Source organism: Prinia subflava, chromosome 8 (assembly GCF_021018805.1).
Source record: "Prinia subflava isolate CZ2003 ecotype Zambia chromosome 8, Cam_Psub_1.2, whole genome shotgun sequence".
In the NCBI taxonomy this organism is placed as follows: domain Eukaryota; kingdom Metazoa; phylum Chordata; class Aves; order Passeriformes; family Cisticolidae; genus Prinia; species Prinia subflava.
The window spans coordinates 356801-383742 of NC_086254.1; the positions used below are offsets into that span (position 1 = coordinate 356801).

Genomic DNA, 26942 nt, shown 5'->3' on the forward strand with positions numbered 1-26942 from the left:
AGATAGGGTGTCCGTGGCTGATGACCAGGATCACTGGGGTGATAGAGGTGGCTGGTATGTCCGGGCTAACCAGGATGGTCAGGGTGATTGGTTGGTCAGGGTGGCCGGGATCACCAGAGTTGCCGAGGTCATTGTGATGATGGGGTGGCCAGGGTGGTCAAGGTGGCTGGGATCACTGGAGTCACCAGGGTGATGGGAGTGACCGGGGTGACTGGGTGGGCCTGGGTCACTGCGATGATAGTGTAGCCCGGCTGACCAGCGTCCTTCCGCTGGCGCTGCTGCCCAGCAGAGCCCGCATGGCCCTCGCTCCGCCCCGTGCCCCCCGCCCGCTCTGCCGCGGGCACCGAGCCCGGAGCGGGGCCGCGCTCGCCCCCTGTGGCTCCGGAGGCCGGGGCGGCAGCGGCGCGGGGCGCACATGGCGCTGTACAGCGCGGCGGCCGCGGTGCTGGCGGGGCTGGAGCGCGGCGAGGGCGGCCTCAAGAGCCTCGTTTACAACAGCGGCTTCCCGGTGCGTCCGAAGGTGCCGGGGCTGCGGAGCGGCCGGGAGGGGGAATCACACCCGGGAGGGCGGGGGAAGGCCCCGAGCCCGGCGCGGGCCCGGTGGTGCTCACCGCTGACTGCTCCGCAGCATGTCCGGCAGCTGTACGCGCTGGTGTCCGAGACCCTCCGCTACGCTTCGGTGCTGGAGAAGCTGCTGGATGGAGCCGCGCTGCTGCAGGCCGAGAAGAAGCTGGCGCCGCAGCTGGCGAAGGTACGGGCGTCCACGGAAGCCCTAGGCCGCGGTGTCCCAGAGCCGCGGAATCCTGGAGCTGCGGTGGCCTGGGGCGGCGGGGCCGGGCTCACCTCGTCCCCTTCCCGCAGGTCCTGGTGTATGACTTGCTCTTCGGCAAGGGGCTGAAGTGCGGGGGCCGGTGGAAGGCGCTGGCCCGGCGCCACCGGCCGCGGCTGGAGGCCGAGCTGGCCCGCATGAAGGTGCGGCACAGGGTGAGCCGCAACGAGGACCTGCTGGCCCCGGAGGAGGCAGTAAGCACCGGAGGTGAGTGCTCTCGGTCTGGGTGGGCACCCTGTGCTGGGAGCAGTGGGGGGCTGTGTCTGACCTGTCCAGCCCCTGCAGCCTCCCAGGTCCCACGCTACGTCCGAGTCAACACCCTGAAGACTTGTGTGGACGATGTGATCGACTTCTTCAAGCGCCAGGGATATGCCTACCTGGGCAAGGCAGCCAGGTGAGTATTCCTTTCTGCTATCCCACCTTTCCCAGAATGTCCACAAGTGGTGTGGTCTGGTGGTTGAATGGTTGCTGAACTTGGTGCTCAGAGTGATTGGGTTGGGATCTCCATCACTCCCCACTCTTAGATGCTGCCTATGTGGGTGCTGCCTGGAGCTGGTGAGGAGCTGTGGGGTGAAGGGGTTTCTTAGCCTGGGCTCTGCTGAGGGCACCGGGATTAGGACTTTGTATTCATGCTCCCTTTGTTTCTTGGGCAGTGTGGAGGAGCTGAAGACCCTCTCTGGAAAAAAATTCTTGTTGGATCTGCATCTCCCGGAGCTGTTGGTTTTCCCTCCACAGACAGACCTCCATGACAACCTGCTGTACACTGCAGGACACATAATTCTGCAGGACAAGGTGAGGGAACTGGAGCAGGAAGTTGCAGGGGCAGGAGAACTGCTGATACGGATGAAGGGTGAGCTCCTTCCACGGTGGCTCAGCTTGCTGCAGTATTTAAGTCTAAGCAGAAACTGTGGGACTTCCCTGGTGCTTTGCTTCCATTGCTTGAAGGTTCAGGATGAAATCCTGGGGTATAAAACCCCTGGGGGAGCTGGGGACCACCAGCAGCTGGGAGGAGGAGGGGGCTGTGGATTGGGGAAGGCTATTGGTGGAGTGTGGTGGTGACCTTGGCCCTGTGTCGTGGTGGTCCCTGTGACCCCACAGCATCAGCCATGCCTGAGGAAGGGCCAGGTGTTTCTGCCCACCCCTCTGACCGTCTTTGCCCTCTTGCAGGCCAGCTGCCTCCCTGCCTTCCTCCTTGGCGCTGTTGCCGGCTCACATGTCATTGATGCCTGTGCTGCCCCTGGAAACAAGACGAGCCACCTGGCTGCCATCCTGAAGAACAAGGGGTGAGGGCAGGGTTGTGTGCAGGGGTGGAGGGAAGTGGGGAGGTGGCCCTGGTCCCCCTAAGCCCACAGAGAGCACAAGAAGGTGGCAGGAGGAGCTGCAACTTGTTACCAACCCAGGTGAGCTGGTGTCTCTGACAGTTCTGGGCCACTGGAAGGACCTGAGAGGACATAAAATCACATAGGGGTTTGCTCCCAATCCCCAGCCCTGACCCTGTTCCATAACCCTGCCAGAGGGGAGGCAGCTCTCAAGGTCTGCCTGCTCAGTATTTGAGTGTTCCTGGGGGCCAGGTGGTCTGTTCACAGCTTCTCTTGGGTACTGGGCTCTGCCTTCAGACAGATCTTTGCCTTTGATGTGGACCCCAAGCGCGTGGCCACCATGAACACGCTGCTGACGCGGGCAGGGGTCACTGGCTGCCAGCTGGCCCAGCAGGACTTCCTGACGGTGGATCCCAGAGACCCCAAATACAGCAGGGTGACCCACATCCTTCTTGACCCATCCTGCAGTGGCTCAGGTAATGTGTGAGGCTCCAGCTGTTCACCTGGAGCCAGGCTGTGGGTGCGCAAACCCTGTGTGACAGCTCCTGTCCTGCAGGGATGGTGACTCGGGGGCCAGGGGAGGAGGCAGCCCCGAGTGCTGAACGCTTGCAGGCACTGGCTGGCTTCCAGCGCCGAGTCCTCAACCATGCCCTGAGCTTTCCAGCTCTCCAGCGCCTGGTCTACTCCACCTGCTCCCTACACCAGGAGGAGAACGAGGATGTGGTGCAGGCTGTGCTGCAGGAGTGGGGCTCGGCCTTCAGGTGGGTCTGGCTCAGGTAACCTGGAGGGCTGTAGGGCAGGGTTTGGTGCTGACCCCTGTTCCATGCCACAGGCTGGTGACTGCCTTCCCATCGTGGCCCTGCCGAGGACTCACTGCCTTCTCTGGAGCAGAGAGTTGCCTCCGTGCCTCCCCTGCAGAGACCTTCACCCATGGCTTCTTCGTGGCTGTGCTGGAGCGGTGCAAGGAAGGGGCTGCTGCCTCCAGGTGAGAGGGCTCTGTGGGGGACTCCAGCTGCTTCTGGGGGCATCATGGCCAAGGTCAGTGCTCTGGGCACCCTGGGGAGGGTTTGAGGGGACGTGGCTGTGGGAACAGAAAGGCAGGAACTGTGGCACTGGCAAGTGTGGCTCAGGCTGTTTGGTCTTGTCCACAGCTCCCGGCCTGCAGCAGGCAAGGAGAACCCACAGCTAGGAGAGGGAACGGAGCCAGGAGCAGCTCCCAAGAAGAGGAAGAAGAAAAAGCAGTGGATGAAAGAGTGAAACAACATTTTCTAGACAAACCTCTGCACAGCTGGGCTGTGGGGAACTGGCCTGAACACAAGCTGTGTGCCAACTGCAGTCATAGTGAGAATTCTGTGACAGCAGGGGCTGAGTGTCAACACTGGGACCACGCTGGTGCCAGAAAGGGGCAACTGCTCACCCAGGGCTGCCCCTTGCAGCCAGTCCCTGCCCCAGGTTTGCCCCCAAGGCAATCCCCACTCTGCACCTTACAGGGCTGTGGTCCTCCAGATGGATTAAGGGTGGTTTATCATGTTCTCCTCTCCAAAATTCCAACCCCTAGCCTGATGTGGAACTTTGAAAAAGCGTTTCACTGTAGGAATGAAGCAGATTAAAAGTTTCTCTCTTCACTGTCTTTTCCAGTGTATTTGTGCAGTCCTGCCCTGAAATTGCCACTGCTCATAGTAAAGTGTGGGGGAAAAGGTGAAATAATAATCCTGTCCCTGCACCTCTTTGAACTGGGGGAGCAAGGACACATGAACCTGAACCCCACCAGCACTACCCTGCCCGGGGAATTCCAGCCCCAGGAATCACACACAGGCATGGACATGTGAACACAGTCATTTTATTTTAAACTGGGGACATAAGAAGCGAGGAAACAAAAATTGCACATTCACACTAAAATCCCTATCAGCCACACTGGGAATGATCCGACTCTTCAGTCAGTTAAAACCCAACTTCCCCCCAGGCACAAGGGGCTCTCCCAGCAGGGCCTGTGTGGCAGGGAAGGAACAGCCTGCCTCTTTACAGTGGGGCAGCTGCTTGGGGGGCAGGACCAAGCTAGGGTGCCCTCAACCTTATCCTAGCTCATCCCCATCTTGTCAGAGCTGACCTGGCCAAGTCCTGGCACCCTGAGGATGGTGAGCAGGTGTTCTCCTGGCCCAGGACCCTAACTGGGGCACCCCAGGGTCATTCTTAGCAGGCACTAGCCCTTTCCCATCTGCTTCTTCCAACCCAAAGGACACATTTTCCCAGCCTGGCTACTCTTGGCCCACTGCACCCTCGGCCCTGCTGGTAGGTGATGGCCAGAACATTCCCACCAACACCTGCAGGTCCTCTATGTCCCCTTACTACGGGGCTGTGTTCCCTCTGTGCCACACAGAGTCTATCATGTGCCCCTTCTGCTTTGACCCTGGTACTCAGCAACACAACGTGAGAGCTCCTGCTCCTCACCCTCAGAGAAATAATTAAAAAACTTTAAAAAACAAACAAAAACGGTTTAGTCACATCCACATACGTCACATTTAAAAGGAAGGGGATGATGTACAGTAGGGGAAGCATGGCAGAGCCTGCAGGGTGCAGCTGCCTTTCCCAGCACAGTACATTCCCGCAGGCACAGCCAAGGTGGGAACAGCTAAACACTAACAGCTGCGGGGCAGGCAACTTCACTGAACCAAGCTTGAAGGAATTTGAAGGCAATTTAGCTTAAATATAAAAATAAATTTTTATTTTGTTAAAAAATGTTTAAATATTTGTGTTTTTATTTTTTTTTAATTTAGACCTCAGCAAACACACACACTCACACGGCTCGGAGAGTAAAAACCCAGCAGCAAAGCATTCCTGGGAATGGAGTGCCCATCCGTCAGCAGGGACAGGGCAGGGGGTGGCTCTTTGGTGAACCCCAGCTCTGGCAGTCTCTTCCCACAGAAGGCAGGGAAGGGTGGGATTCCCACTCCTGGCTGGATGGGGATAGGAGAAGCAGCACCACAGTTCCTAGGAGCTAGTAAAACCCACTGGGATGGAGATGAGCTGAAAAATGAAAAACAACTTGGATTTGGGATTGGAGGGAAAATGCATCTGCTCTCGACTCCTTTTGTGAGCAATTCCAGAGCCTCCTGAAGTGCAGAAGAGGTACTAGGAGAGAAGGAAAGGGAGGGGAGAGACTGCCAGAGTTGAAACCCCCTGTCCCAGCTGCCTTTCAGTCACAACATGGAAGGGACAACTCCCCAGCACGAGCAGCCACGCAGTGATGCTACTGTCAACACCCAATTAGCTGGGGCAAGTCTCCCCCCAAGGACTGGTGCCCCCCAAAAAAGAAACTCCAAACAGCAAATCCGGCATAACCAACATGCCGCCACACACACGGTTCAGCTCTTCCTCCAAACTCGATTCAGTGAGCACAGAACAGGAGCACAGACAAAGCAGAACTGGGGAGAAGGGTGGGGGGCTGCCCACAGCCTCATGGAGCAGCAGAGATGGGAGAGGGGTGGGGGGACCCCCATCCTCACCCCATGCCTCCAGCCCAGGTCCCGGGCTATAGCATGTCCACAGCTGCAGGTAGCAGGACATTAGGTCCCAGTGGGGGCTGTCACCCAACTGTATCCACAGCCATCACCTGTGGCACCAAAACAGAGCCAGGCTGGAACCTGCCCTGGCTGCAGCCATGGAACCATGTTCACTAGGCCATGGGATGAACAATGGGAAAGATTTTGGGACCTGGTGAAGATGGTGTCTGACAGCAACTTGGAACACAGCATGTTGCCAGCCAGGCTCTGAGTGGGACATGGCCTTAGGGCTGGCTAAGGGCTGGGGCAGGGCATGGGAACAGCTAGAAGAAGCAAATGGGGAGAAATGTACATATTATTAACCAAGACAAACTTAACTGAGGGAAAGAACATTGTGGATATGTACAGAGATGTGTCCAGCCTTGGCTCTGGAACTGTTCAAGTAACAAGAGTTTGGTTTATCCTGTCCCAGCATGGTCTCTAGTGGGTGATAGGGATGGGGCGTGGCTCCACCACAGGGAGAGCTCCAGCCCAGAGCCTCCCACGTGTGGGCCAGCAGAGCCCAGCAGCACCAGGGTTACTTTTTGCGGGTGTGCTGCCTCCGTGCCTGCAGCCGTTGGCGAGTGCCCGTCTTGGATCCTGCCCCAATGGAGAAGGTGGGAGTGGATGAACCTGCAAATAGAAAGGTTGCTTAGGTCTCTGTAGCTTTGGGATCAGTGCAAGCCTCACCCTGGGAGGAACGGAAGGCTCAGCATCCCCCGGAGTCCAGGCAGGTACCACCTGAGCCATCTCCCAAAGCACACCTGGCCCTACCACTGTTCCCAGCCCAAGGGGACAGACACTATGACCCACGAGCTCCCCAAGGCTCGAACACCAACTCCCTCCTTACCAAAGGAAGAGCCAACTCCTCCAAAGCTCGAGGCAGGAGTGCTGGGTGTCCTGAAGGAAAGGGTGCTGCTTCCACTGCCCACGGCTCCGGGGACAGGTGTGCCCTGCCCAAAAGTGGGCACCGGAGCTCCTGGAAAGCAACAGGTCACTGTGAGCCAGGGCTGACGAAGGATAAAGAGTCTTTGGGAGTTGGTGGCACCTACAGGACGCACAGGATGCTCTCTGGGGGCCGAAGCAACACAAACCATCGCCCGGAACCAGCCTCTGCTCCTAAAAACCCCCTTTAATGCAAAAGTTACACTCTTTGGATAATCCCTGGGCTCTCCAAACAGCAGGGCTGCACAGGGAGGAACAAAGACCTTGGCATTTCTAGATCAAGGAATTGTTCACTGCGTGGGTTTCAGTTCCATGGGACCTGGGAATGTCCAGCAAGGATCTGAAGTGTTAGGGAAACCCTGAGAGCAAACATGAAGTGATGGCAGTTGCTGGCTGGCAGCCTTCCAGCTTGCTAAGGTGTTCCATGTGGTTGTTAAGGACTCAAGACGCTCTTGGCTCCTGCATAACACTTGGATGCGGAGCAGGTGCCTTCAGAGGGGCCAATGAGCAGAGTTTAGGGATACCCTTCCCCAGAGGGCCAGGATCCTTACAGAGAGTGATGGGAGTGCCTCCCCTGTGTGCTGTGGACCCCAGGAGGTGCATCAGGAATACTACTGCCCAACTCTAGACTCTCAGGATGGCCAGTCTGCCCCCATCCCACCCTGGAAATGTTCAATGCCATGTTGGACAGGGCCCTGAGCAATCTGGTCTAGTGAAAGGTGTCTCTGCCCAAGGCAGGGGGGTGGATCAACATGATCTTTAAGGTCCCTTCCAACATGACCCATTCCATGATGACTCACCTCCAAATGCAGGCTTGCTGTTGGGAGTGCTGGTCATGGTGAAGGCGAAGGGGGTGCTCTGGCTCTGCGCTCCCAGTGCACTCTGTGGCAGAGATGAGCCGAAGGGCATTGCTGCTGGGGCTGCCCCGCTCTGCCCAGCTCCAAAGTTGAAGGCCACAGCTGGGGACCCACTGCTGAGGCCTGGTGTACCCATCCCAAAGGTGCTGGTGGAGGGGCCTGGCTGGGTGGTGGCCCCAAAGGTGAACAGAGATGGGGTGGTGCCAAAGACAGTGCCACTGGTGCTGCTGCTTGTGGTCTGGGTGGTGGCACCAAAGCTGGATGTGGTGGAGGTGGCTGTTCCAAAAGAGAACACCGAGGTGGTGGTCCCAAACGCTGCCTGGGTGCTGCTGGTGCCAAAGGAGCCCTGGGAACTGGTTGTACCAAAGACTGGCTGGGCACCACTGCCAAATGCTGGCTGAGCCACCGACTGTGCTGAGGGGGCTCCGAAACTGAACGGGGGGGTCAAGCTGATGGGTCCAGTAGCAGGCTTGCTGGTGGGCACCTGGCTCTCAGCAGCCCCACTGCTGAAGGTGAGCTGGCTCCCAGTGCTGGGATATGGCGGCGGTGGCTTTGTGCTGGCTGAAAAGCTGCCAAAAGCTGAAACGGAGGAGCCGAATGTCAGTGGTGCTTGAGCTGTGGTGGCTGGGGCAGAGGAGGTCAGTGTAGTGCTCCCAAATATGCTAAAGCCCACGGTGGTGGCAGCAACTGTTGAGTTTGAAGGTACCTGGCCAAAGGCAGGGCCTCCAGGGACACTTGTGGTAGCAGTGACTGTGGCTGGAGGCAACTTCCCAAACTGGAACACAGGCCCTGAGGTGGCAAAGCTGGTTTCTGTGCTGGGAGCTGAGCTGGCAAGGCTCCCAAACAGGAAGGGCTGGGCTGTGCTGGTGGAGGTGGCAGCGGTGACAGTCACGCTGGGAGCAGGGCCAGTGGAAGCAGGTGGGTTCAGTCCAAAGCTGAAGACAGGTTTAATGGTGGCATCTGTGGAGGAACTCTGGGTGGTGGCAGTTGTAGCTGCAGTGGTGAAGATGACATTGGGAAGACCCGTGAATCCTGCCAGAGTAGCTGTGGAGGCAGTTGGTGGCTCTGAGGCTGGCTGTGCCATGGGATTGAAGGCGAAAGGAGAGACTTTTGCTGGAGATGAAACTGCAGTGATGCTGCCAAAGATGGGCTTGAATATGGAGGATGTGGAAGATGTTGAGGCAGGGCCTGAGCTTGCAGACACAGTGGCTGTGGTGGAAGTGACAGCTGTGCAGGCTGCTGCGTTCTCACTCTTTGGCACAGCACCAAAGATGGGTTTGAAGATGGGTGCTGTAGTGGGCACAGCAGTGGCTGTGGTGGGCACAGCAGTGGATGCAGCTGTGGCTGCGGTGGGCACGGCAGTGGATGCAGGCACTGCTGGCTGGCTGGCTGGAGGGGTGTTCAGCATCCCAAACAGGATGCTTGGCTTTGGGAAGGAGGGAGGCTTGCTGGGGGTCTGGCCCAGCTCAGTGAATACAGGAGGTGCCAGGCTGCTGGGGGATTGCACCGCCAGTACAGGGGGAGCACTGGGAGTAGGTGTGCTCAATACAAGCATGGGCTTGGTGTCAGCAGAGATGGCAGGCAGGGTGCTTGACTCCGATGACACAGCAGGAGCAGGTGGCTGTGCAGCCGATGGAGGTGATTTGGATGCTGCCACAGCTCCAGTAGAGTCTGGAAAGGGGAAAGAGCTTATTTACAAGACAGACAGAAAGAGCTTATTTACAGACAAGGGAGCACTTTCAGAAGCCCACCCTTCTGCCAGATGCCCACCCACTGCTGCAAAAACTCCCATCACACCCCACCCTCCATGGTCACCATAGCCTCCAGCAGGACCAGGGGCTCAGCATCCCCAAAGGTGTCCCCTCAAGCCCTGACTGCTAGTTCTGCTGCCAGCAGAGCATTTGAACAGTGGGGTTTGTCAGCTGCCTCATGCAGAGGCAACAAGCAGTTCCTGCTGCACCTGCCCGACTCTGCTAGCATTCCACTGTGCTGACTCTCCTCCTCCTCACCTGGTGCTGTGGATACAGCCTGGCTGCTCTGCATCTTCTTCAGGCTGTCTAGGGGTGAGGAGCTAGCCAGGGCAGGAGCTGTGGAGGCAGGCATAGGCCCAGGGGAGGTCACAGCAAACACCAGTGACTTGGACACAGGCATCATCTCTGCAGTGGTGCTGGGGACTGCATCTACAGAGAAACAGCAAGATATCAGGACCTACAACTGGCTGTGAGGAACAAACCCTTAGCAGAGCTTCCCAGCAGGCAAGGGAACTGCACCTACACCCTACAGCCCTGGGCAACCTCACCCAACACCACAAGGCATGGGATCTCCTCAGCTAGAAGGCATCAAGAACACACCCAGACCACTTGTGATCCTACCCCTCCACATTCCCAGCCCATCCTTACCAGCCTTATCCTCCAAGACACTGTTGAACCACTGCAGCACTGCCGCCTTCTCTGCATCCAGGTCCTCTGAGGTGATGGAGTAGCCCAGCTGAGGTGGTGGGGGCTGCCAAGAGAGATCAGCAGCAGCTTAGCTCCTTCCCAGGGAAACGGGCAGAGCCTCTTTGAAGGTGTGCTGGCGACTGGCTGTGGCGAGCCCTGTGAAGCAGGTGGTCCTGCCGCAGCTACCGTGCAGCTCCAGTCCCCAACTCTGGTGGGCCCCTGGCGTGGCACTGAGGGCACAGCAGGCCTTCCCCAGGCCATTACCTGGTCCGGCAGCAGGCAGCACAACCACGCACAGCCCACCAGACACTGGGGCTGGGGAGAGCGTCACTTCCCACTCGGCCAAGGACGGGGCCTCCTTCCTGAGGGCAGGCAGGTCAGTGTGCCCCCAGCCCTGCAGAAATTGCAGTGAGCACATTCTATTGCCAGAGTGGGGCCAAAGGGGCTAAGAGACAGCAACATACCAGCACCAGCTGGTCCCCACGGAGAGACGACAGCAACGGGATCTTTCGCTTGCGTGTCCCACTGCTCCCTGACGTGGATGGTGGGCTCAGGGAACTCTGCTTCTTCCACACTGGTGACTCCACCACTATAGAAGGAGACAAGTCAGGTCAAGCTTTGGGTTGGAGAAGTGTTTGGTTGTAGTGACAGGGCTGTCCCTTCTGACCCCATTCTGGGTGGCCCGCTCAGAAGGAAGGGCCAGGGGCACAGTTTGATACTGAGGACAAAGCTGTGATGCCCCAGAAGAGCAACTTCACATCCAGGAGGTCCATGACATGAGGCTGGTGGGGCTCTGTGGGGCAGTGGCCCCTTCCCAGCTGCCTGGCCTCTTCCCACACTGCCTTCCAAAACCAGATGCCACAGCTGACACTGTATCATGGGGCCCATCTCCCATGGGCAGAGGATATCCTCTCTCTTTTAGCTGAGGAAGCACTGGAATAAGCTCATGCTACTCATGCTGCTAGTCATGCCACAGCAGGTTGTGGATCAAGGCTGACACCTGACCCATGTTGGGTTAGGAGCTGGACTTCCTCCTTGCAAGCCAGCTCTCAGACATTTGCTAGCAGCCCAACACTGTCAGCATCGTCTTATCACTTGGAAATCCCACTTGGGCAATCACTGAGGCAAACAGAAGTGCCACTGCGTGGGGAACAGCACATGCCAAGTTTCCTCATGACCCCTCAAGCCAATCCCACTGCAGATCTCAGCTGCCTCCTGTCACGCTTTCTTGTTGGTGACCTGGGTGCAGCATCGGGGCACATCTACACTTACCTTTCTCTGTCTGCAGCTCCTTGTCTGATTTTGCTGGGGTGGAAGTGTTGGAATAATGTGACTCCTCTTCCCTGTGTAAGCAGGAGGGACAGTTAGGGTCAACCCTGGGCTCAGCCCTGTCCCCAGGGAGCAGGATGAGACTGAAGAAGCTGAAGACTTGCACAAGTATCCCTGGTGTGTTTATTTGCCTCCTGCAAACAGATCTCAGGACAAAAGCTTTGCCCAGCTCCAGGCAGAGGAGTTGCTTCCTGCTCCAGACTCAGCTTGGCTGAGCACTCTCCACGAGTCAGCCCCAGGAGCATAGCTAGGGGTCTCAAATGGGAGTCACTGCCCTACACAGGTTGGGCCCACCCAGTCGATTGTGACAGTTTTAGTTCTGACATAAGCTCAGGCTCCTCTGACTTGGGAAAGAGGAGAACACAGGCTGTGCTCCAAGGCAGGCACTAAAATACAGATCTTGGGATTTGACTTTGAGATGCCAAAAATTAGGGTGTGATTTTTCCCAATGATCCAGCAATCCAGACCATGTCAATGCCATGAGGCAACATCACTACTGCGGCAACCTGTGCCCTTAAATCCCCGATCTGGCTTGGGAGAGGGCCAGGGGTGGCACAGCTTGGACATGCTACAGCATGACAAGGTGACAGAGGTCAATTGACACAAGTGGGTCTCTACATCATTATGTCTAGGAGAAGGACCTGGACTGTCCCAGCTCCAGTGGAAAGTGGGACTTGTGTGCTAAGATGTCTGGGAAGGACTGCCTTCTTGCTGGCTGGCCATCAGCGAGCAGGCACTTGCCATGCGACCAGCTGATTACCTGGCTTTCTTGAGAGGCCACTCTGGTGTCTGAGGGCGGGAGGATGCTGGGCTGGACAGAGGGGACACGCTCACACCACTTTTCTTCCACAGCTGCAATGCAGAGATATCAGCAGTAACTTGGCATGGGTATAGCAGCGAGCACAGCCCCCCTCCTCCCTGCTCACCCACACTAAGTCCCAATGCCCAGGGCCACGGCTGTTGAGTCCAACGAGCTCAGAGCTTCTCCTGTTTCACCACCATTTAAACTCCCCTCCACATTTTAGGGAGCACAAAGTCTGGCCACCCCAAGTTAAATCCACGTGAGGAACAAGTGGCCTCCATGGCTTTTACTGCTCTGGCTGAGCACAGAGAGGGAGGACACTGCTGGGCCTGCTCCTGCCTTTGTGTGACACAGGCGAAGGCCACCAAACTGCTTTGGACACCCTCCTGTGTGGGGCTGCTCTGGCAGGAGTTAGCAACTCCTTGCCAGGAGTTCAAAGCAAATGGATCCCAATGCAAGGGTCAGACTCTTTGCAGCCCCAGCAAAGCCCTACCTCCCACTGCCTGAAGCAAACCTTTCCCCATACAGACAGAGCTCCAGTAGCCATGGCTGGGTGTCCCTGGCACATCTGCAAGCCCAGGCAGACCACAAGCAGGGCTCCATTGCAGGTAGGATGCAGAGTGGGAACAGACAGCTGCTGACTCCAGCTGAAAAGGTGTCAGCACAGCAAAACCATTCTTTTTCTCCTAAACCTGGATCTATCCAGTCTAACAGACTGGCCAAGAAGGAGGAGAAAGGGGAAAACAGTCTTGTGCTTGGTTTGGTATAAGAGCAGCAGTACAGCTCAGCCTGGGACTCCTCCAAAAACCAGCTAATTGCTGCTTCGACTATGGCCCACAGCCCACTTGATCCCCAGGGTGGTGAGACTGCCAGGCTGAGCACACTGCATCCAGACACCCAGCCCACACCGGTGTCTCCTCACAAGCCCAGAGCTAGGGTTACATGGGTGATCCCAAAAGAATGTCAACCTAGTGTCCCTACCTGTGTGACACCCTGGCTTGAGCTGTAGGAGCTGGCAATAGCATTGCGGATGGAGCTGGGGATCCCACCAGCATAGGTGTTGTTGAGGGAGCTCATGGAGGAGGTGCGAGACCTCTTGTTGGAGCAGTCATCTGGGCAGTGTGAGACAAGGCTCCTCTTCAGAGAGCCTGGCCTGGAGGGGATGAAGGTTTGATGAGCTCCTCACCGCTCCTGCCCACCAGTCCTTTCCTTGCAGAGCAGGTGAAGGAAGGCAATCCTGCTTAGAAACAACCCTCAGCAGCAGCACAGCCCAGCTGTCACAGGGTGACAGACTGAAGGCACAACCACAGCTTCTCTTGCTCTGCCCTGAAGCTAGGCTCTGCAAGCAAAACCCAAGCTCTTCTTCCAGATCCCACAGACATCTGCTCCCTCTCATCTCAGGAGCTGCTTTTGACCCACTGGGCACTTACTTGGGTATGAGAGAAGCAGGGGCACCATTGGCTACCAGCGGCTCAAATGCTGACTGCCCACTTCCACTGCTGTCATGGCGCCTGCGGGAAGACAGTGTGAAAGCCTATGACAGTGTAAAAGCCTCTTCCAGCCTGGGGAAAGGCAGGCTGAGCATTCAGAGAGATCAAACGTTGCTTTTTTCCTGGCACTTAATACCCAGGACAGAGCTTTCCCCCATCTACACCCTGCTGCAGATTTTCTCTCCCTGTGGGCCTGTCATCAGGAGCTCCTCCAGATGCCTGCTGGGCATAGTAGTTTGGTATAAAAAAAATTTAAAATCTTTCCTTAAATCCAAGCCAATATACTCAAGAAATTAGCTGCTGGGTCTTTCTGAACAGACCTGAGCTCTGAAACTCGCACCTCCGACCTCTCCCTAACCAGTGCCCCAGACAGTTCAAGTCAAAAACTGAATTCCCCTTTCCACTATGATTTCATGAGGATCTGAAGTGTTAAAATCACAAAAGTCATCCTGTTGTAAAGTGGAGCTGGGGATGAAGGACAGCCCTGTCACTTGGTCAGGTGCTCCCCTCAAGCCCAGAGCATGCTGACCCCAAGGCACAGGCAATCCCACACTCTCCATCAGCAACAGCTCCTTTCTGTCCACCAAAGACATGGAATTTTCTATCTACAAGCATTCCTCATGCTTGCCAGATATTAATGCCTTCAAAATTGGCTTTTGTGGCAGAGCTTTGTATTGGCATATTAAAAAAACCAGTAAATGTCTGTGCACCCATTCTGTTGTTGTCCTGATTAGCTCTTGTGGGGCTCAGATCCAATGAGCCAAGCATTCAGAGATAGGGATTCAGTGCTGAAGGAAGACTGTGTGCCCCTGCTTTACCCTGCTCTGCTCCCTGGGCCACCTCCAGCAGCAGCCCCAGTGCAGGACAATGCCCCAGGCACCACCCAAGCAGTGTCTCAGCTCCCCATTCCAGCCCAGATAGAAGAGCCTCCATGGACACAACTAGGAAGGATAAAGCAACTACTGGACCAAGTCTAAAAAACAGCTACAAGTTTGGTAAGAGGACTGGAACACCTTCCCTATGGAAATAGGCTGAGACATCAGGGGCTGTTCAGCCTGAAGCAGAGAAGGTTGTGTGGAGATCCCAGCAGCCTTTCAGGATCTGAAGGGGCCTGCAAGGAAACTGGAGAAGGACTGCATCAAGAAGTGCAGTGATAGGACAAGGCAGAAAGGCTTTAAATTGAAACCAGGGTAATTTAGGTTGGATATACAGAATAAATTCTTCTTTCCGAGAGTGGTGAGGCCCTGGCACAGGCTGCCCAGAGAAACTGTGGCTGCCTCATCCCTGGAAGTGTCCAACGCCAGGTTGGACAGGGATTGGAGAAACCTGGTCTAATGAAGGGTGCCCCTGCCCATAACAGGGGGTGGCACTGGATAAGCTTGAGGCCCCTTACAATCCAAATCATCCTGTGATTCTAGGAAAAGCAAGAGGGTGGGATAGCAAGGCAGTGGTGTGGCTGGGTGGTTGGAAAGGCTTGGGCAGATCACAGCTCTCAGCTCCTAGGACACTGGCAAAACCATAGAACCCTCCCTCCTTTGAACACAGGGATGGAAGTTCCTGACCTTGAGTAACAAAAGCAGCAGACATGTCTAGTTTACTCTCTTGCTTCACCTCTCTCTGCAAAATCAGCTCACAAGGGAAGTGCTTGGAGCTCTCCAAATGCAATGCTTCCACTTGGTAACCCTGTCTCTCCTGTGAGCCCAGTGCTGACGGAAGGACAGAGCCCACAGCAGATACCAACATTTCCTACCATGCTTTCCCAGTCTGCAAATCCCTGTGAGCAGACAAGTTGTTTCCCACACAGGCTTCCCAAAATACATTTCAGCCAGGCAGGGGAACACACTGGACCTACACCTAAACCACATTCCTTCAACCGCAAAGGAGGACTTTTAGATGCAGCACCAAGGGCCAGGTGATGGATGGGGTGTGCTTCCTCTTTGCAGATCACTTCTTATAGTACTTTTCCAGCCGCGACTCCAGTTCTCATGGGGCCTGGCATGGTCTGGGACACACCCCATTTGTCAGCTCTGGAGCAAGAATCCCATATGTGACCTTCCCAACATACTGGCTGCAACTTGAACTGTTCTTTTTTTACCTTCTTTTGCTTTCCTGATCATTCCCAAATGTCTGGTCCTCCTCCTCCTCTTCCTCCACAGCCCTTTTCCTGCTCTCCCTGATGGCATTCAGCACAGTCTCCTTTGCACATGGGTCAGAGCTGCTGGTGGCTGGGAAGGCCAGGGGTGAGACCAGCTGCTCTAGACTGTGGAACAGAGCAGAGTGAGGTGTGAGGCAGGCTGGGATCCTCGATCTGATTCCCCCACAGAAGGGAGAACACAGCTCTCCCACGTAGCCCTTCCCGGAGGTTTGGACAGCACCATCCTCCCAGCCCCATGGCTGCGCTCGAGATGGGATGCTGCAGCACAGCCGGCTGAGGGCTCCCCGCGGTGTGTCCTGCTCCCCACCGTGGCTGATAACCGGGCTCCCCCAGGTGTGTCTCGGTCTCCTCCGTACTCACGCCGGGGAGCGGGCGATGCCGACGGCTGGCGGGGCGATTCTCACGGTGACGGGGCTGCGAAGCGGGGTGGCACGACGGGCCCAAGGCGCGCTGCGGGGGGAGCCGCCCTCCCAGCGGGCGGCGGGCAAGCAGAGCGGCACGGCCGGCCGGGCCTCAGGCAGCGGGTACCGGCGGCGCGGGGCCTGCGGCCGGCAGCGAGGAACCCTGTGAAGACAGAGCGCAGTCAGCGCCTTCGACGAGGTCTGGAGCTTCCCCGCCCCCTCCACCCCCATCTTCCCCTAGCCTACCCGGGCTGCGGGCGACACGGCGCAGCCCTCGCGGCCGGGCCCCCGTTGGCGGCGGCTTTGCCAGGCGGGCGCAGTGCGGGCGGGCCAGGCCGCATGGCGCACCAGGCGCCCGCCGCACCCAGCGCCGCCGCACCCAGCAGCGCGCCCCGAAGCAACAGCCAGGCTAGGGCAAGGGCTAGGGCGAGCGCCAGCGCGGCGGCCACGGCCAGCGCAGCCCTCACGGCCCCATCCCGCCGCCCGCCCCGCGCCGCGCCCGCCATCGCCGCGCGCCCGCCTTTCCCGGCGTGCTCTGCGGGGCGGGGCGGGGCAGGGCGGGGCAGGCCTTAACAGCAGGGCGGAAGCTCCTCGAGTGGGCGGAGCTTCAGGGAGAGCGCGGCTAGCCCTTTCGGCACGTACTGCGGGGGCGGGGCTTAAGGAAGGGGCACGCCCAATGGGCGGGGCTTCCAGTGCCAGAGCGACCAGTCCTACCCCCATGCAGAGAGCGGGCGGGGCCCCGTCTGTAGGCGGGGCTCAGAGATGAGGGCGGCCGGGACCAGCCCTCTTGCGTCAGCGTGGGGGCCTGGCTTCATCGGGTGGAGCTTCTGGGGTGAGCGGTGCTTCCCGCCTCGTGCGATGGGCGGGGCTCCCCGGGAGGACGGCCGGCCCTCTCTCGGCGGGCTCCCGGCATACTCTGCGCGGGAAGGGCGGGGCTGCTGCCGCCCCCGGCCCCGCGTCCCCATCCCTCCCCCGCGACCCCTCAGAACACCCCCGTCCTCCCTTCTCGTGCCCCGGCCAGGGTCTCCCCTCCTCGTCATCCATCTCCCCTGCCCCAGGCCATGTGTGCCCCCGTCCCCACCCCCATCCCTTCCACGTCGACCACGTCTCCCCCACCCAGATTCCAATTTCCCCATGTCTATTCAAATCCACAGTCCTGTTCACCACCCCACTCTCCATGTCCTCCCGGTCCCTGTGTTCCCATCCTGTCTCTAACAACCCCCCCTACATCATTCCAGCCTCTGTGTCCTCCCCTCTGCCCTCCCTATGTCGCCCTCCCCTAAAGGCCCTCTATACCATTCCAGCCTGTGTCCTGCTGTCCCAGTCCCTGCGTAGCCTCATGTCCCCAAATCCCTCACGTCCCCAGTCCAGACCCCATATCTGACCGCATGTCCTACATGCAGGAACCTGGAGGCACAGTCTTGCCTCTCCCCAGTCACCACCGTGTCCAACCTGTCCCCTTGTCCCAACTGAACGGCGCCATTGCCACCATCCTGCACTAAGGACAGGGGTGGGAACTGTGGGAAATTCTCTCTGGCTGGCTGTGCCCCTGGGGTCCCAAGGAGATATGGCTATCCCAGGAGATTTCCCACCTCACTGCCAGTCAGCTGTGTCCTGCAGAGCAGGGACCATGGCAAGCAGGGACAACAGCAGAGAAAATAACAGGGACCATGGGAGGCTGCTGTCACAGGGCTTTCTGCATCCCAGGGGTCCAGGTGGACCTAGCAGGGCTGAAAGACACTAGGTCTGCCAGGGTGGGTTAACCATGCTTAGGAGGGGACATTCCCCTGAGATCCCTGTCTGTGGAATCCGTGGGCCACCCAGCAGCAGGACCCACTTACCATGGCTCTGCTGGGATGACCCTACAGCACAGGATGATCTGCATGGCCTCCCCACTGCAGCATCACCCCCCAGGAAGGGAGGACAAAGCCACCTGTGCTCCTCAGGACTGAGTAGGGACCACATGCTGGTGCCTTCGCAGCTGAGACATGCAGGGTGGCCGTCCCTGGGGACATGCAGGTGTGGGACAGTGGGGACAAAGGCTGAAGGTCATCACCAGGACAACACCCAGGTCACCTTGACACCAAGTCATTTTGTGGGCTACTGAGCACACTGATGAGGGCAGAGCCCAGGACCCCTTTGTGACACAGGTCCCGTGTGTCCCCCCGCAAGCTGTGGGGCTGGGCTGAAGGCTTTATTGAAAAATCCAAACCAAACAACATGGTCATTATTATCATACAATGAAAACCCAAATCAACTCGTGCTGCAGTGGGGGGCACCCCTGCCGTCCTCGTCACCAGCTGCCATCACTGGGGACACTGCAGGGACCCTCTGCCCATGCCTGGCTGAGATACAAAAGGGACAAGTGGATTTGGCCAAGAGCAGTGCTGCTGTCCCCAAGCCCCCACTGCCGCTGTGACCCCCATGCTGCTCCCCGGCCCCAAGGCCTGAGGTAGTTAGGCGTGCAGGCAAGACTCCCTCCCAAAAAAGTGGGGAGGGTTTTGGGGCTCCCTATGTCCTGCAGGAACAGGATGGTTGGTATTGCATCTGACGGGAGCCAGCACGGGTTGAGGATGGGGAAGCAGCAGGACCTCCAGGAGGAGGTCCAGGTCCCTCAGGCAGGCTGGCGCAAAGACCGGGTGGTCCAGCAGCAGGGCTGGCAGGGAACACGGTAATAGTGGGTTCCTGCACACTGGACATCTGCGTGGAGGGGTGGCAGCTCTGAGGCTACGGTGATGGCAGGTCCCACTGCTCTAGGTGCCAGCTGGGTGCTGACGGGTGGGCATTGCTGGGAAAGCACACAGTGACAGCCCAGCCCCTTCCCAAAGGGAGAAAGGCCAAATTCTTTTGGCCCCAGCAGGGCCACCAGCAGGACGGTGGGGGATGGGGACATTGCTGCATGGTCTGACGTCACTGTCTCTACTGCAGCAATATGAGCTGGGGTGGCTGATGGCCCCTGCCCTCTGAGTCCCCTGCTCAAGGCACAAAGGTTCCCCGGCTGGTGCCAGCCCCATGGCCACCCCTGCCCACAGCCACACTGGCCCTGGTCCCCCTGCACCCAAGAGGGTGGCGATGACACCAGGGTGGCACCAAAGTGAGCAAGGACAGGGAGTTGCTAACTCTGGCTTTGGGACACCCTGACTTCCTCGCAAACCATCTGTGCTGCTGCCCTAGAGTCACCCCATCCGCAGGAGCTGGTGGCTTGTGCAGTGGCACTGTTGTGGCCCAAACCCACACCCAGCACCTTGCGGAGGGTTTATTGCTGGCATGAACACAGTGAACTGTCAGGGCCGAGCAGCCCATCTTAGGGGGGGCTTGGGAGGCATTTTGGTGGCCTGGAATTAGGGGCAGGAGCTCATGGCAGCATCCCTCCTGCTGCCGTCCCTCTCCTAGCTATTCCTGGCACCCTGTGTCCCAGCCAGGGTGTCCCATGGGAACACCACCTCTCAGCCTGCGGTGGCCAAAGGCACTCGGTGCCCCTGCCAAGGGGGAGCACACTTAGCACCAAGCCCAGCAGCACCCCAAAAGCTGTCCCCCATCCAGTGGCACCCCTGGGGCCATCTGCATGCTTATTCCCAGGAGAGGGGGATGTTCAGGTCGAGCCAGTGGCTGGATTAAGGCTGGAAAAGCAGCAAGAGGCAAGAGAAGCCCGACTGCTCTCACTCAGCCAGAGATGGCTCTAGTTCTCGGGATCTGTGCAAAAACTAAAACCAAAGGATTGAAGACCCCCGCGTAGACACACCCCCCCACCCTCAGCAGCTCTAATAAATACAGGTGCAGTCTGTGCACTGGTCCTGGTGTCTCACTGGCAGCTCAGCTCTGGTGCTGGAGGTGGCTCCTGGGGGAACACAGGGGATGTGTGCTTCTGCACCACTTCGTTGGGGATCTTCTCAACAGACTGCACCAAATGGGGTCCCAGGGGTGTCCCCCGCAGGGTCCCAGATGTCCCCCGTGGGCTGCTTCTACCAGTGGTGCTAATCTGCAGCTATAGGTGGGAAGACAGAGTAAGGGGGTCCACCAGCATCCCTCTGCCTCATCCCTCTGGGACCACAGGGCTGCTCTAGCAGCACCTGAGTCCCCTGCCTGGGTATGATGCAGATACCACATGTTGGGGTCTTTCCTGTTGAGATACCCCATTGGATTTGCCCATGTCTGCCAACTTTCCCCGGGCTTGTGCCAGGTGCAGCAAAACCTCCTCGCCAAAACGCTATGGATGGCAGGCAGGGCTTCTCCACCCTGCCCCACCTTTTCCAGCAGCAGCTACCCAGCTGAAGCAGCGCTGGCACCACTCACCATCCTCCTCCCAGCCCTCTGCCACACCAGCCAGCTCGTAGTGCTTCTTGCGCAGCTCCCCCAGCTTCTGCCGCTCCTTCTGCAGTTGGTTCTCCAGCTCCAGCACCCGCACCTGGGGACATGGCCAGGACATGCCCACCCTGGCACAGAGCTGCGCCAAGCACTTCCCTTTCATACCCATTATATCCCCAATATCGAGCCCAAAGTCCACAGAGGTGCGTCCCACAAGTAGACCTAGGGAGGGGATGGAGCTCAGGTGGGCACTGCTTGTGCAAGCAGGTGAAGGCATGATGATCTGTGTGGGTATCCCAGGCAGAGGAATTCCCCGGAGATGCCCCAGGCCAGGCAGGGGGTGGGTCCTGTGGGTAGTACACAGGGGGCAGGGGTGGCCATGGGCTGCTATGTCATGGTGGGAATAGCACTGGGGAGGGATTGAGGACAAAGTGATTGTGACTCCTGGGCAAACCCATCTGTTGCCTTCACACCTTGGGCTTTGCCTTTGCTTGTACTAGCTGGGGGCAGCTGGGCATGGTGACCCCAAATTTTATGGCCCACACCAGGCAGCCCAAGAGAGACAAGATGAGGTGCGTTTCCCAAAACACGTGGGAATCTCCTACCTGCGAGTCCATCTCCTGACGCTTGATCTGGGTGAGTGTCATGCTGGAGAAGTCCATGCTATCTGTGGAGAAAGATACTACTAGACCCCTCAAGCTCTGCTCCCCCACTCAGGCCCCCCAGCAGCTCCCATGCTGGTGGCAGGGTCTGGCACCATGGGATATGCAGGGAGGGAGTGAGGGGCAGCCAGGGGCAGAGATCATGGGGGCACAGCCAACCAAGGATGGTGAGTGCCAAGAGCAGAGGTTTTGCGGCAGGTTTGTGCTCCAAGTATTAGGACCAAAGGAAACGGCCTCAAGTTGTGCCAGAGAAAGTTTAGGCCGGATAAAAAGGAAAATTTCTTCATGAAAAGGGTTGTTCAGCACTGGGAGAGGTGGCCCAGGCCATGGTGGAGTCACAGTTCCTGGAGGGATTTAAAAGCCATGTAGATGTGGCGCTTGGGGACATGGTTAGTGGTGAGGGAACAATTAAACACAATTATCTTGGAGAGCTTCTCCAGCTTCAGTGACTACATGATTCTAAGACCCCTGCAACCCAACACTCACCTTTCTCCTCCACCTGAGACTTCCCAGCCTTGGTGGAGGCCACCACGCTGGCTGTGGCCTGGTTGACGCCCCGGGAAGCTTGTTGGAGCTTGCAGAGGTTGGCACTGTCTTTGTCTGCCTTCACCTGGTGGGAGAGTGAGGAGGGGGTCACACCCCGACAGGCAAGCAGAAGACCAGCTCCATGATTTGGGGTGACCACATGGTGCCCCAGCATCACTCTGAACCACAGGCAGGGTAGCAGCCTTGCTCCTACCTTGGAGGCTGCCACCAGCTGCGCGGTGCTGGCTGCAATCTCCCGGGAACAGACCATCAGTTCCTCAAATGTCCCCTTGCCTTGCACTACCAGGTCAGCAGCATCACTGTGGGAGAGCACAGAGGAGCTCGAGCATCGTCCCGCCACCCTTGTCACCTCCTTGTGGTGATGGCAGGACTCCACCATCCTCTCCCCACTCTGGTGACAGTGGCACTTACACCATGACAGTGGCACCCCAGCCTACTGCCTTGGAGGCAGAGATGAGACCCTCGGTCCAGCGTGAATTCTTGGCATAGAACTCCTTGGGGGATGCTGCACCCTGCCATTGGTAACGGCACAATTAGTTACCTGGCACCCCCAGACCCCTGCTCCGGGGGGAAAGGAGGAGGTCAGGTTGTCATTCAGGATGTGTATGGGAGCTGGGGACACACTGAACTTAGGAGTCCCTGTGTGGGAAGGCAGATCAGGGATCATCATGACACCCCAGAAACCAAAACCAGGGTGAGCACCTGGGGGTGTAAAGGAGCTCCTGGCAGCTGCTGGGGAAGTCCCAGTGGGACAAGGGTTGGAGCAGCATGTCCCAGCAAGTGCATGATGACCCCCAGCTGGACAAGCACCCCTGTCTTCATCCTTGTCCTCAGCCCTTCCTACATCTCTGCCTGCCCCCTTGCCCTCACCCCTGTCCCAGCTCACCCGTCCACTCTCCACGATCTCTCTCTGGAGGTCCTTAGAGGCCAGGACTAGGACATGGATGGCCTGCATGAGGCCTGTGCAGGAGCCCAGGATCCTGTGAGACAAACCCCACTGAGCCCTACCTGTGGAACAGCTGCCCTGTCTGCAGCACCTGTCCCCATCCTGCCTGCCTGGCTCTGTCCAGTGCTCCGATCACCACTCACCTCTCGTTAACTTCCAGTTTGACTCCAGTGTCACCAGCCCGTGCCTTGCTCAGCATCTCCTGGTTGATGGGAGAGAGGCTTGTACTGAACCTGCTGCACCTCTCTGGCCTCTACAGTGGTCCCAGCAGGCCCCCAACATGGTGCCTGTGGGCACCCCTCTGCTCATGGGGACCCTCACCTCAATACGGGCAGATGCTGTTTCGATAGCTGTGGCCGTTGCTGCCATCTCCTTGTCCACTAGGTCACCCAGCTCCTCCTGCTTGACATCCAGACCTCTGGGACGCAGCTCCTGGGAATAGGATGGGATGAAAGGGACCATCCAGGAGCACTACAGTCCCTTTGGTGGTGCCTGCCACAGCCTGATCCCATCCCACCAGCCCTCCTGGGCCACCCACCTCCCCGATGGCGCTGATCTGGCCCAGGCAGGCTGTCACCAGGCTGCAATCAGCACTTGCCACCATCCCTGGGTCTTGCAGGGCGCTGAGGTAGCTCACAGCCTCACTGCCACACTGCTTGCACAGCTCCAGCAGACCTGTGTGGGCAGCATGGGGGCTGAGGGGGGCCACACATCGGGAGGAGATATCTGGTTCCTACCTATCATAGCATTTTGCCTGTGCTGGCCTCTACCTGCCCTGGTTTCTGCCCACTTCAGCACCCTACTTGCCCCAGCATCCCGCCCGCCTTATCCCTGCGACCTGCCATGACCGCTGCACACCCTGGCCTCCACTCACCCCAGTACCCTCTTTGCCCTGGCCTGCCCTGGTGCCTTCTCACCCTGATATCTGCTCACCCTGATCCCCTGCCCATCTTGGCCCCTGCCCACTGAGTTCCCTGCCCACCCCAGCCTTTGCCCACCCTGACCCCTATCCATCCCAACCCATCCTCACCCTGATCCCCTGCCCACCCTGGGGCATCACTCACGGTCAGCAGGCTCCACAGGGGCCACATGGGAGGTTGCACTGCCCTGCATGAGGGTGTTGCTGACCAGGTGGGCGAAGAGGGCCAGGCAGGGCAGCAGGGAACCCATGGCTGTGGCAGGACAGCAGACACAGGCCTCAGCCCCATCACACTGCCCACCTGCCCCCTGTGCCGGGGCTGCCCCTGTGCCCAGTGCCCGGGGCTGCCACCTCTCACCTGCACCATCCGAAAGGTACTTGCTGTGTGCGTCCTGCAGCCGCTCTGTGCACTCGGAGGCTGCCAGTGTCTGGGACAGGAGGCAATCTGCAGGCAGACAGCAAGCAGGGCTCAGCTGGGACCACAAGAAGCAGGCAGGCTGGGATAACGCCAGGTTGGGGAGCAGCAGGGGCATCACCTGCTGAGCCAGTGCAGCTGACATGAGCAGGATCCTCCATGTGAGCCAAGGCATCCTGCACCATGCGCTTCGCCTCGTGGATGGTGCCCTGCAGCAGGGACAGCTGCTCCTCAATCAGGTGCTGCTGCAGTGTCTGCGCTGTGTTCTCCTGCTGGGCCAGAGCTGGGTTCAGAGCCCCTGCTGAACCACTGGGCACTCCCTGCACCTGGGCCTACCCAAACAACTCTGGTCTGGCCAGAATGGTAACGGCAGGACCCTCATGGTACCTTGTCTCTCAGCTGGGTCTGCAGCATCTCCAGCTCTGTCCTGCTGCTCTCCTGCTCATGGCTGCGCATGTCCTGCAGGTGCTGCAGCTTAGCCTGCAGAGCTGCCATCTCGTCCCTGTGCTGCTCTGCTGCTTGGCTCAGCCTGTCCCTCTCCTGCTCCAGGCTGGCAATCCGAGTGTTCTGTTCTGCTCCTGCCTGGAGGGGGCATGACATGGCAGTTTGGGCTGTGCCGAGGGTGAACCCTCCAGTTTGGGGACTCATTCTTGATCCAGGCTTGGGCCACCCCGACTGTCCTTGCTGGGTGCATCATGGCCTGCACAAGCACAGCTCCTCACACTAGCAGCACTGATGATCTTATTTGGTGACAAGTGAGGCTCCTGGGGAGTCTTTTTACTTTTATCAGTGAAAATGCATTTTAATCATGACTGTCACCACCCTGATGGAAGAGTGGTGCTGCCTCTGCCCCATTGCCATCCTGCTCCCAAGTCTGCCCACTTCATAGATGGGTTGACTGCATTTTCCCACCAGCTTCTGCCTCATACAATGAGCCCAGGCACCCCTGCTGTTTTCCACAGCACTGTAGGCATAGCATATCCTCTGGCACATCATGCAATATAGTGCCACACTGCTACCTGGGCTTACAGCAGGCAGAGCTGCTGAATGACCTTGTTCTTCCAGGCCTTTTATTCCATAATCCCTGCTGCTGAAGCCCATTGCTCCCCATACTATCACACTCAGGAGTGTGAAACCCACCTGTGTGACCTCAAACCCACTCAGATTTAGCAAAGATGACAGGAAGCTGGTTTTGATGCCAGTGCTGGGTATCACCGCTCAAAGGATTAAGGCCTGGCTACCCAGCCCAGAGGGGTGCTAAGGGTGCCCATGTGCTCTCTCACCTGTGTGCTGGACTCCAGCATGCCCTGGAAGACCTGTAGCTCCTGTCTGCTGGCTGCCAGCTCCTGCTTCAGTGTCTCCAGCACCTCTGCCTGCTCCTGAGACTGCAGCAGGGGGAGAGGTTGGCAGCACTGGCGCCCCATGGGGAGCCCCTGCTCATCCATGGTATGTTCCCTCATCCCTACTCACCTTCCTCTGTGCCTGCTCGCTCACCCGTTGGAAGGAGTCCTCCAGTTCCTTCTTTTCCTGCTCCACATCCCCCTGGGCCTGCCTGGCCACTGTAATCTGCTTAGTCACCTCTGCATTCTGGCAATGTCAGAGAATGAAATGAGCAGCCTCTGGTATTGGGGGCACACTGGGAGAGGGATGCTGGGGGGGGGTTTGGGGAGCCCACCTTGCGCAGCAGGTCAGCATGGTTCTGCACCAGCTCGCTGTACTTTTCCTTCAGTTTGCTGTACCGCTGCTCATTGGCCTGTGCCCGTCCTGCCATGCATGCAGGGATACAGAGCTGAGCACCTGGGACCTCCCACTCGGGGCTGACCCCCACCCTGTGCTAGTGCTGGCACTCCCTGCTCACTCTCAATTTCCGTCAGGCTCCGCTGAGCCTTCTCCGTGTCCTCCCGCTGCTTCTTCAGCTCCTCCAGCTCTGTGCGCAGGAACTCACTCTCGTCCTGTGCCTGCTGCTTCAGGTGCTGCTGTTCGGCCAGCTCAGCCTCCAGCTCGCTGGCACGGTCACGCAGCTGCACCACACCCCGTGTGCTCTGCGGGGACAGGTGGGGGCTGATGGCGCTGTTCAGTGCTGGCCAGGATCATCCAAGGCCCACTGGTACCATCCAATGCCTACCAGTACTGTCCAGCACCTCCCCCATGGGTACCAAGTGCATCTGGGCAAAGCACAGGGATGCTGGGCAGTGGGGCTGAGCCCAGACCCCAACAGAGATGCAGCCTCCTGGCACACCTGGGGACCCGCTGTACTGGGGAAGCCACTGGGAAGAGGGCAGGGCAGAAATGGGGTCACTATCTTGTCCACCCAGGGACACAGCCACCAGTCTATCCAACATTCCCCAGGTCTTATCCTGCCCACCTGGTTATCACGCACCTCAGCCTTGAAGTTCTCCAGCTCTTCCTTCAGGGCTGTGATCTCCCTGTAAAGCTGCTCAATTAGCCGGTCCCTGGCAAGGAGAGACATGGGGTACACCCTCAGTGCCATGGGGACACAGCCTGGGAAGGGAGGTGTGTCCCCTGTGTCACCATGACTACGGTGCTATTCCAGGCAGGGAGCTCCTGGTACAATCTTGGCCATTCTGCAGCATCACCAGGATTGCTTACTTGTCATCCTTGCTCATCCCGTTCTGGCTGTTGAAGTTGAAGGGGTCACAGCTGAAGGAGCTGCCAAAGATGTCATCAAACTTGTTGTCAAACAGGCTCTGTGGGAAGAGCACGACAGATCTGGAGTGACCCCACCACCACTTTGGTAGCTCTTGTCCCTCCATGTCCGCAGTGTCACTGCCAAGCCAGCCTATGAGCTGCCTGGACACTGGAGCTGTTTCTCCTCCTGCTTCCAGGACACTGAATGTGATGAACTTGATGAACATGGAGCATCTGTGGTCCACCCCACAAAACTCCAGAAGGGAGAAGATCCTCAAAGCCATCTCCCTCCCCACTCAATGCCTGAGGACAACCCTTGGTGGAGAGGAGGGTGAAGACCTAAAGGTCTCCATGGCAATGCTCGAAGCCAAACCTCTCCTTGCCCATCACTGGAGG

At 58.2% G+C, this 26942-nt stretch overlaps 2 protein-coding genes across 15 annotated transcripts in view; one reads left to right on the forward strand and one right to left on the reverse strand.

The window, feature by feature from the left end:
* Positions 1–279: 279 nt before the first annotated feature.
* On the forward strand, positions 280–3778 carry NSUN5 (NOP2/Sun RNA methyltransferase 5). Its single transcript, XM_063402312.1, has 10 exons — positions 280–508; positions 629–751; positions 862–1036; positions 1115–1223; positions 1483–1621; positions 1997–2112; positions 2446–2624; positions 2705–2909; positions 2981–3133; positions 3300–3778. Exons 1-10 carry the CDS (start codon positions 416–418, stop codon positions 3403–3405), a joined length of 1398 nt encoding a protein of 465 aa, XP_063258382.1. The 5' UTR covers positions 280–415; the 3' UTR covers positions 3406–3778.
* A 190-nt stretch (positions 3779–3968) lies between these two features.
* Positions 3969–26942, reverse strand: part of POM121 (POM121 transmembrane nucleoporin) — a 59041-nt gene continuing 36067 nt past the window's right edge. For 5 of the 14 annotated variants that reach the window (XM_063402308.1, XM_063402303.1, XM_063402307.1 and 2 more), the window contains 21 exons: positions 26508–26605; positions 26263–26350; positions 25756–25939; positions 25573–25661; positions 25368–25484; positions 25181–25282; positions 24285–24479; positions 24019–24169; positions 23841–23927; positions 23628–23735; positions 23102–23238; positions 22885–22995; positions 22707–22765; positions 22504–22597; positions 22029–22129; positions 21811–21916; positions 21558–21681; positions 21015–21076; positions 20398–20509; positions 16064–16267; positions 15668–15808 (listed from right to left, as the gene is read on the reverse strand). In XM_063402308.1, the coding sequence (XP_063258378.1) occupies positions 16104–16267; positions 20398–20509; positions 21015–21076; positions 21558–21681; positions 21811–21916; positions 22029–22129; positions 22504–22597; positions 22707–22765; positions 22885–22995; positions 23102–23238; positions 23628–23735; positions 23841–23927; positions 24019–24169; positions 24285–24479; positions 25181–25282; positions 25368–25484; positions 25573–25661; positions 25756–25939; positions 26263–26350; positions 26508–26605 (2289 nt within the window). In that variant the 3' untranslated portion in view covers positions 15668–15808; positions 16064–16103. Of the gene's footprint in view, positions 6321–6537; positions 6667–7432; positions 9161–9498; positions 9670–9888; positions 9992–10391; positions 10517–11199; positions 11271–12016; positions 12109–13039; positions 13212–13488; positions 13570–15643; positions 15809–16063; positions 16268–16350; positions 16656–18242; positions 20090–20397; positions 20510–21014; positions 21077–21557; positions 21682–21810; positions 21917–22028; positions 22130–22503; positions 22598–22706; positions 22766–22884; positions 22996–23101; positions 23239–23627; positions 23736–23840; positions 23928–24018; positions 24170–24284; positions 24480–25180; positions 25283–25367; positions 25485–25572; positions 25662–25755; positions 25940–26262; positions 26351–26507; positions 26606–26942 lie in introns of those variants that run through there. The other 9 variants (XM_063402304.1, XM_063402297.1, XM_063402305.1 and 6 more) reach the window with 7 other exon arrangements.

Excerpts from the sequence above, each read along its gene's own strand:
- NSUN5 (XM_063402312.1), top strand. The coding sequence starts at position 416 with ATGGCGCTGTACAGCGCGGCGGCCGCGGTGCTGGCGGGGCTGGAGCGC. Across the intron at positions 509-628 it reads TTTACAACAGCGGCTTCCCG|CATGTCCGGCAGCTGTACGC; the intron begins GTGCGTCCGAAG and ends ACTGCTCCGCAG. Across the intron at positions 1,622-1,996 it reads ACATAATTCTGCAGGACAAG|GCCAGCTGCCTCCCTGCCTT; the intron begins GTGAGGGAACTG and ends GCCCTCTTGCAG.